Source organism: Tetranychus urticae, chromosome 2 (assembly GCF_039701765.1).
Source record: "Tetranychus urticae isolate SD_2017Ah chromosome 2, NJAU_TeUrti_SD_1.0, whole genome shotgun sequence".
Classification (NCBI taxonomy): Eukaryota; Metazoa; Arthropoda; class Arachnida; order Trombidiformes; family Tetranychidae; genus Tetranychus; species Tetranychus urticae.
Genome location: NC_142959.1, coordinates 25,693,363 through 25,703,635, shown reverse-complemented (window position 1 = coordinate 25,703,635; position 10,273 = coordinate 25,693,363). Strand labels below are relative to the sequence as shown.

General features: G+C 33.6%; 1 protein-coding gene across 1 annotated transcript; it reads left to right on the top strand.

Moving 5' to 3' along the window:
* Positions 1–2,958: 2,958 nt before the first annotated feature.
* On the top strand, positions 2,959–4,003 carry LOC107360256 (iroquois-class homeodomain protein IRX-3). Its single transcript, XM_015926888.3, has one exon. The coding sequence runs from the start codon at positions 3,225–3,227 to the stop codon at positions 3,930–3,932; it is 708 nt and encodes a 235-aa protein (XP_015782374.1). The 5' UTR covers positions 2,959–3,224; the 3' UTR covers positions 3,933–4,003.
* Positions 4,004–10,273: the final 6,270 nt, after the last annotated feature.

Here is a 10,273-nt window from a genome sequence, read left to right as displayed (position 1 = left end):
CAATTTTAGCAAAGAATGCAAAGTTTCGAACAACTGAATTTTAACCACGAAGAAACTTCAGACACGCTTTTAAATGTCCAAACGGATTTAGTTTTATATTCCTAAAATCAACTAAATAGCAACTCTCAACTCAACTGTAGACTTTCTGGTGAAAAGTGAAAATGAAAAAGTTGTTCAGAATGAATCTGAAGCTGTTGTGTCCACTATGGAACAGATCTTTGGTCATTAGATAGTGACCATTGGAATGATAGGTAAAAAGCTAGTAAAGAAGCTACAGGATGTTACAAGGCAAACAAACAATTCCGACAACACAGACGATGAAGCTCGAATCATCAATCATTATTTAAACCTTTTAGCCTTTACCTAGCTCTTTACCTTTTACCTGAGTTGGTGAGTTATTCCTCATTGTTTTTCCAGTCTTTCAGTAAATATTGCTCTAATTGCATCTTAAACTGTGCTAACATTTTGGTTAACCAATTATCCTGGATAATTTTTTCAAACATTTCACAGTTTCACAAATCGATATCTTAGCACACCGAAAAACTTTTGGCCTCGAAATCCGGTCGAGAAGGCTCGGGAAAAGTGTTATTTTGGAAAGCGAGAAGAAGAGAGAAACAAAATGAAGTAATAACTCAACTGTTTTTTATTTTGTTATATTAATACAATGGTGAAGTGGTGAATGAAAATGAAAATGAATCAGACTGAGTCTGAAGTTGCTGTGTCCACTATGGACCAGATCTTTGGCTTTTGAATGGGATTGGGAATGATGGGATGAGGTTGATTAAGAGTAGAGTTATTGGCTGATGAAGGCGGTGAAGATGAAGATAAAGCTGATGAAGGTGATGATGATGTTGTTGACCTATGATTCGAACTGAACGGTGTTTCAATGATTTCATCTTCACCACACCTGTTCCTTGGTGACCACGTCATTTTGTTTTCTTCCTTAATTCTCCGTCTTCCATTACCACGTAGACTCTTGGGTCAGGGTCATACGAGTCAGCATTGCTCGGTGATTTTAGTCGAGTTTTCAAAAAGATTAGTCAAAACCTTTTCTCTTGTTGGACACAATTTAGAAGTCTCTTTTTCAACTAGCAATAATTAGCAAAATTGGTTTCTACCTGAAAAATTATTGCTAGTTCAAATGTTGCTTCTCGATTTCTTGCGCTAAATTTATTTTCAATCTTTTCGTAATTTAAATTGTTCTCTAAATTGTAAACAAGGGCTTTAACTAATCCTTTTGAAAACTTGACTAAACCTTAAGACAGCAGACTGGAGCTAATGACGAAAAATCTTCAGGTAACTTGCCCTTGACTGAACCTAATGAAAACTCGACTAAAATCACCAAGAAATACTGCAATGGTCAACATTATTTTCTCAGTTTTTGTCGATAGCTCCAAGTCTCACGTGCAGAATTTTTACGTCAATTTAACCCATTTTACTTGCGAGTTGAGAGTTGCGACCTGATGGACTTTTAGAGATCCTTTTTGTGTCTTTCAGAATTGTCTTCTGATCGAAGCTCTTTGGTTAAATCACTTTCAAGGTTCAAACTTGGATTTCATTCAGTTGTAGAACCAGAATTTATTTTTAGTTTTCATTGACGATGAAAAACTTGATTATTTTCAATGTTCATTTATTGTACTCAGTGTAAGGAAACTTGGGATCAGTTATGATCACAGCAGCCTCTAGTATAATTAAATGTACATTTGTTTGCTGTGATAGTAAAAAGCAGACAAGTCTTTGATGTTACCTTTAATTTGTTTATTTTATCATTAAAATTGTAATTTACTCAATATCATGATAACTGAGATTATTGCTTGTAATTGCCTTTTAGTTTGGCAGATTATCGCCTTTAATTGATTTTCCCATTCAAGTGGCATCTCAACTAAACACTTAACGACTATCTTTTTCTATCAAACTCGATCTTTCTTTCATCAAAATGGTGAAGCCGAATGATGAGAATGATGATGATCAACGTCAACATGATCAACATGGTCTTATCATTATTCATCGGAAAAAAATGATGTTAAGTTGACTTATAAACAAATAATGTTTACCCACTTGTATTGGGATTAACGCTTCACTCCTGTGCTTTAATCACAAACGTTTCAACTGAGGGTAAGAAACAAGATTCAAGATTAAAAACTGTTTTATACTAATTTATCAGTCCACTCTATGGATCAGTAAACTTGTGACTTTTACCTAAAGTGACACAAATTGGTCAACCTGTAACCCTTGAAATAGTAAACTTTTACCTCGAGAAAAAAAGAGGATCCAAAGAAAGGTAAAAAAAGATATTGAATCTTGACCAATGAACATTTGTTGCTATATCAGTAGCAATTCATCTTTTATGCAAATATGTCAAGTTTGCCAAAAAGCCATTTGTCAAAACTCAATTGATGAGCATAATTTTTTTAACTTTAATTCAATCAACTGTAAATTGGCCAACCATTTTGGTCATTAGATAGTGACCATTGGAATGATAGGTAAAAAGCTAGTAAAGAAGCTACAGGATGTTACAAGGCAAACAAACAATTCCGACAACACAGACGATGAAGCTCGAATCATCAATCATTATTTAAACCTTTTAGCCTACTGCGCTTATAGCTCTTTACCTTTTACCTGAGTTGGTGAGTTATTCCTCATTGTTTTTCCAGTCTTTCAGTAAATATTGCTCTAATTGCATCTTAAACTGTGCTAACATTTGGTTAACCAATTATCTTGGATAATTAAACTTTCACGGATTCACAAATCGATGCTCAAAAACACACCGATGCTCCAATCCAATAGTCACAATCAAAGTTATGCAAAGTGAGAAGAGGAAGATGAAGGAAAGAAGGAGAAGAAGAAGGAGAAGAAGAAGAGAGAGAAAACGAGAAAAAGAGAGAAGAAGATAAAGATGAAGATAGACGGATGAAGAGAGAGACATGGAAGGGTGGATCGAGTGAGAGTTGAACCTTAGAGAGTTGCGCATCAAGTTGAACCTCCGTTAAGTTGCCGCCTCCGAAACAGCGATTGGTGAGGTTTTGTAAATGTAAAAACATTGTCATTCATGTTTAGAAACGTAAACATAAAACTTGGTTTTGTTTGTGCATGTTGTTTTTTGTTGCTATTTACATGTATACTTATTTATAAAAACATATAAAAACACAAATATATATATATATATATATTACATTAATATATAACAAGACAACCATCGTCATCCTTTCCCTTCATCTTTCATCATGAACTTTCAAATGGATCCCAACTGCATCAGTAATAGTAGTTCAAATAACAATGTGAATAACAATGGTGACAATAATAAAAGTGATAATTGTGTGGCTACTGATTGTAGTAGCAGCCTGAGTGCATTACCCTTTATACCCTCCCTGGGATCAGAGTTATTTTACTCACATTCACCGGCTGGATTTGATTTTCCAGGTGGAATTGAGGCTTGGAGGTCGTCCAGTTTTCGGACTCGACCTCAAATGTATTGTGATTATGCAATGTTTCGAGGGATTGACTTTAACGGGTCGCGCCGTAAAAATGCTACACGTGAAACAACCTCAACACTTAAGGCTTGGTTAAATGAGCACAGGAAAAATCCATATCCAACTAAAGCGGAGAAAATAATGTTGGCCATTATGACTCAAATGACGCTAACCCAAGTGTCTACATGGTTTGCTAATGCAAGACGGAGACTTAAAAAAGAAAACAAAATGACCTGGTCACCCAGGAATAGGTGTGATGAAGATGAAATCATTGAAACACCGTTCAGTTCGAATCATAGGTCAACAACATCATCATCACCTTCATCAGCTTTATCTTCATCTTCACCGCCTTCATCAGCCAATAACTCTACTCTTAATCAACCTCATCCCATCATTCCCAATCCCATTCAAAAGCCAAAGATCTGGTCCATAGTGGACACAGCAACTTCAGACTCAGTCTGATTCATTTTCATTTTCATTCACCACTTCACCATTGTATTAATATAACAAAATAAAAAACAGTTGAGTTATTACTTCATTTTGTTTCTCTCTTCTTCTCGCTTTCCAAAATAACACTTTTCCCGAGCCTTCTCGACCGGATTTCGAGGCCAAAAGTTTTTCGGTGTGCTAAGATATCGATTTGTGAAACTGTGAAATGTTTGAAAAATTATCCAGGATAATTGGTTAACCAAAATGTTAGCACAGTTTAAGATGCAATTAGAGCAATATTTACTGAAAGACTGGAAAAACAATGAGGAATAACTCACCAACTCAGGTAAAAGGTAAAGAGCTAGGTAAAGGCTAAAAGGTTTAAATAATGATTGATGATTCGAGCTTCATCGTCTGTGTTGTCGGAATTGTTTGTTTGCCTTGTAACATCCTGTAGCTTCTTTACTAGCTTTTTACCTATCATTCCAATGGTCACTATCTAATGATCAAAATGGTTGGCCAATTTACAGTTGATTGAATTAAAGTTAAAAAAATTATGCTCATCAATTGAGTTTTGACAAATGGCCTTTTGGCAAAGTTGACATATTTGCATACAAGATGAATTGCTTGACAGTTGCTAGAATCCGAGAAAAAACGATTTTCTCTTCAATAGATGGCAGTTGTAAAGCGTCCCATGTGACTCCTCTCTTAGTCTAATAGTTGATGCTACGGCCTTCGTCTTCGTGCATCAAATCTCATCTCAATCTAGCCAACTAGGAATCAACTTTTATCATGTAACGAAACTCAAGATAGGACAGAAGATTGTTTAATCGTATTTTTACCTTTTTCTTGATTCCTTGCTCGTTCAACTAGTCACGAAAATGTGAATCAAATCAATGTAATTTGCTTCTGAAAAAAGGTAAAAAACTTTTCAACTTCAAGTTGAACATTGATCAATATGAAATTACATGGTGCATTTGTGAAGAGTGGGTAAAGGCAATAAAAAACAAATAAACAAAAATATGAATGCAATAAACAATTAAATTTTATTGATTTGCATTCGAGAAAAGCAAATCTATTCATCTTTATCAACCAAAAGAGAGCAAGAAAAAGAGTCGAAAAATAATAACAATGAAGCAAAAAAAAACAGCAGATAATAAAGACTATTGATGTCAATAATAATAATGATTTGATTAAATTTTTAATATGAGAATTGCATTCTTAATAATATACTCTTGCAGGGTAAGGAATAAGTTTGAAGCTAAATATAATGACAATTGAGTAAAGGTATAAAGGTGAGGTGGGAGGGTGAATCAGATGAGATGGCGAAAGGTCAAATCGATATAATACTCAAGATGAACATCTTTTCTTTTTTCTTGTTGTTCTTTTTTCTTCTTCTGGTAAGTCAATTTTAATGATAGTCTACATGTTTCTATTCATCATCATCATCATCAACATCAACAACAGAAAAATTTCTTTCAAACAAACAATCAAAATTACCTTTACTATCAAGAAGCTCCTGATGATGATGATGATGATGAAGAAGTAACCTTATTCTTACATTCTTATTCGCTCATTTTTTTTCTTCTTACCTCTTCTTGTATCATTTGTGAAGTGGTTTGAAGATGAAAAACGGAACGTCAAGAAAAATGATTGTAAGAGTAGCGATCAAGTTTTGAAACATCATTAAACGTCCGTCTCTTCAATGTCATTTACTGTATCAATATTAAGCCAAGAAGGCAGCAAAAGGTAAACTTAAGTGTCTCTTAAAGTTGATTAAAATAATAGCTTTTTACCTTTTCTTCTTCATCTCAAGTCGATGGTGGTGATGAGAATGTTTGTGGAGGCGGATGAAGAGAAGAAAAGGAGGTTCATGGTGAGAACTTTTCTCTTGCTTTTTTACCTTTTCATTTGAATTAAAAGTTATTTGCAAGGTTGCAATTTCGCATTCACTCTTTTCAAATTGATTTCCATGTTTTTCTTGCAACTTTCAAAGTTTATTGTTGCAGCATGTTAATGAATTTTGATACATTTCTGGGATAAACTTGCAACAGAACCACCCCACCAATCATGAAGCAATTACACATGAATATAGTTTAGAACATGAACTATTACTAAAAATTTGACCAAGGTTATTGTCCGCTCTCGAGAAATTCCATGTAAAAGCGACCAATAGAGTTATATGTTCTGAACGTGATCTTCTCAGAAACCTGAGCGCGAGAAAGCTACAGCTTGTCAAACATATTTTGCGGTTATGAAGTTTAGCTGAAATTGACTGAAATTTTGGTAAATCGAAGTAAGCACCTTCGGTGTTGCTATAATGTTGCAATTTTTCCCATCGAACAGTTGATACCGTTTCTGTGATCGCCTGTCAATAGCTGTCAAACAAATCGACAAATGTTTTCCGTTCCTGGGTTCCATTCTCTTCTTTGAATGAAATTTCCAAAAATTAAGATAGATTGAGGTTCATAGAGATGAGATCAGGTTCTTAGGATAAATTGGCAAGCACTCAGAATCCGAGGTTAGAAATATTGTTAATCTTGTTTGATAAAAAACTTGTTAGAACAAAAAGTTTTGGCGATTTTTCTACCCTTTTCAGAGCTATTAAAAGACAATAATTTTGTGAATATTCGTCCTACTTTGATTTTGTTTTTCTATCAAACTGATTAATTAAGGCTAACTAATGTTTCAACCATAAAAATATCACAATCATTTCATAGCCAACTGCAACTATAAACGATCGATTTAATAATATATCGATTAATTCATTTCCAATTAAAACAGTTAATTCACGAGGCTTGACATGGTAATTGCAAAGACGTTTACTCGATAAAATATTAAAAATAATTGTTCAAATTCAAATTCTGGTATATTTGGCATAATTAAAACAATTGTTTTGGTCAAAAATGTTGATCAATTAACTTGGTTATCAAACAATGCGCAAAGTACATTCAAATAAGACTACTTATACTAAAGTATGATATTGTTTAAATGTGTAATTTTTTCCCATTTTACATGTTAATGATGTTTTATTTCATTCCAGTCTTTTGAATGTGAATGTATCGCAAGTAAAAACTATCAGTCAAGGTCCGCCTGTTGAAGTAAACGTTGATGTTGATTGCAAACATGAGAATCGTTTAATATCCATTTGACTGGTACAGTTAATTACTGAGCAAACAATGGAAGCAAAAACTTTTCATGATTAAAATTGGTCAACAAATATTCAACTTTTCAAGGTTAACCAATTTGATTATTTTGATAATTTGCAGCGATTGTTGAAAGTAAACAATTGGATTATTGGCTGTCAAACTTGTGATCAACAACCCACATGAGTACATGATTGAGCAAATTGTATCACAAGTTGATAAAGTTGATGAGAAAAACAATTTTAAATGTTGAACAATTTTCAAGCAATCCATCGTTCAAGTGCAGTAAACAAATATGCACCATTGTATTACAATCAAGGTGAGCAAATTGCGAACCTTAAAATTGCGTCAATTAACATTTGCAAAACTTTTCTCGTTTCTTCTTCTTCTTCTTCTTTTCCTCTCATCTCTCAATTTTGTTACCACTCATCAAGATTAATCATCATTTTAAATGGCCATTAAATCGCAATGATTTGCAATAAAAAAAAGGTAAAATTACATTAATCAGAAGTATTCAAGGGGTGGTAAAAGGCTGGGCAATCTTGACCATTTGGTTAATTGAATAATCATCAACTTTTCTCATTTCTTTTTATCGCTTTTCCATTGACTAATCTTTAACTTTAGCAGCAAAAACAAGAGCAACATAAAAGGTAGTAAACATGAACATAAAATGACCTGAGATAAGCAAACAAAATCAACCCTCAACCTCAGTGCGATGAAAGGCATAAAAAGGTACAATTGGAAAAGGATGAGAAGAAGAGGAAAATTGGTAAATAAATGTTTATACATTTAATTGACAATAACACCAAACCCACACACACACTGATTTAACTTGATTCATTTAATCAAATAGTATTTAAGTAGTGTAATTGAGTAAAACAATTGCCCAATCAACTTTTATTTATAAGCCAATCGAACCATTATTATTATTATTATCATCATTAATACAATTTCACTCCCAGTTGTGAGATTTGAGCCCATTTTTACTCTTCACATTCAACCTCTAATCAAACCATCAATTTAACACTGGGTTTCTACCCTAATTGAGCCCAATCTATTAACTAAATTTATTATCATCAAAATCATTTTCCTCTTTTTTTCCTCTTCTTCTTTCAGCTCTCTTTTCGTCGGCTCGATTACAATCTAGCTTTTCTGCCTTTTCACTTGATATTCATTCTGCCAATGAAAACCTTGTTTTTGAAAGGGTCATTTTCAGTCAACGGCTTCATGTCCAGCTTTGCAGCTTTGTAAAGTCCAAGAATAACATGCTTTGAAATGAACCTTGTGTTAACTTTACTCTACTTTTTAGACTAATTTTGTTGCTGATGTAAAGGTAAAAACAAAAAGTTAACTTGAAAAAAACTGTCGCACAGATGATTCTAATCCAGGTTGACCTAAGCCCATGCCTTGAGGTCATTTTTTGCTCTCTTCTGTTGCTCAAAGGATTAGTCCATTTTATTGCTTACCTGAGTTGTTTGTTTCGTTAATCTGTAAGAGAAGGGAAAAAAATATCTTTTTTATTTACAGTAAAGTTTACCTGACCTAAAGAGTAGACAAAAAACTGCCCTGCTCATGATAAAGAGGTGAACAGCTCAAAATGCTTAAGCAGAGGAAAAAAGCAGTTTCTCCATTTCTGTCGTCCAAGTTTCTTCTGATCTCCACTTTTACCTTTGTTTTCATTTTTGTCCATTTTCCTCTCTCATCATCATCATGGCTTACATGGATTATCACACCGATTAGCAGAGTACATGCCAGTGGTCAAGTAGTTGAACATTAATACTGCAACTGTGTCGAGCCTGAATAATGGAACAAACAAAATGAAAGAAAAACTTTTGTCGCTCATTTCTGGCTCACTCGCAATTGCTGCCAAAAATGATAATTTGACATTTTGATTGGTTTGACAGGAAAGGACAAGCAAAAGTTAAAAATAATCATTGCTCATTATCGTAAAGATTAACATGCAATTAATTAATTGTAATCAAACAATGTAAGCCAAGAAAATTGGAACGCAACTGAATTCAACTTGAACTTGCTGATAATGATGATGTTGCAAAGATTACCAGTGAAAATGGCTTTAATGAATTGAAAAGCAGCAGCTGAAGATGATGATGTTAGTTGCATTTTCATGTTATTACTGTTGTCTTTCCTACTTTTTTTTGTCTGTTGCTGCTTTTCATGCCCAACATCATGTAATGAGATGAAAATGGTGGTAAAAGTTGGCAAAAAAAGATAATGTAAAAATGTTTGTTCACAGGGTTGAGCTGATTTAATTTCAATTGTTAAATATTGTTGGGAAAAAAAGTGAGAAAATGAGTTTGCTCAGAATGAGGAATAACAAGGAAAAAAAAAAGTTCAGTAACAATAAGTATTTGTACGTTTGTGTATAAAATGTACATGTTACATTGAGTATTTTTTCATCATCATCATTATCATGAAAAAGGTTGAGCTACAGCAAAAAATTGGTTAAAATGGTGCTTCGTTTCTTGAAACCTGCAAGTGAGAAATGGTGTGAGTTGGTGAAATGAGAAAGAGATGAAGAGAGAGAGAGAGAGAGAGAGGAAAAAAAAGAGATGATAAACATTGTGATATAGTGTTAATATAGGATGTTGTGTAAGTTATATTTGTGAGTCTTTGGTTAATGGGTAACACTTGCTTCTGCAAATTAACCATTAACCCATCCAATTGGATTGCCAAAAATCAAATTATCACCGCGAAGAAGAAGATGAACTTGAATAGAAAAGGATTCAATTTGCAGAGTAAAGATAATGATGATGATCATGGTAAAGAGCAGAATATCTCTCTGCCACCTTCTCAATATAAGATTAATTTTGGCTGTATTGCATTTGATACTTGATCTAAACAAAGCTCATCTTACCATCATCATTATCTGGATACGTTAATCTAGTCAAAGTTTTTGAGCGAAACAAAAAGCCGTTACAAGAATCAAACACTCAAAGTTAAACAATGTCGAGATTAAATCATTTTCAATTCATTAAGCATTTAAACTCTATCAACGAAAAAAAGAGAGATTTTCTTTCTAATCCAATCAATAACTAGTCACAATAATAACCCAATGATATCGACATTTGAGAATAGATTAAACCACTGCATCGAAAAGTGATGAGATATAAACTCGAGGGCGAGTAGTTTATTTCATGACTTCGAGATAACAAGGCTGATGTATGCCCTGCAAAGTTTGCCACCAATCAGTTCTCCAGACACTGTCCG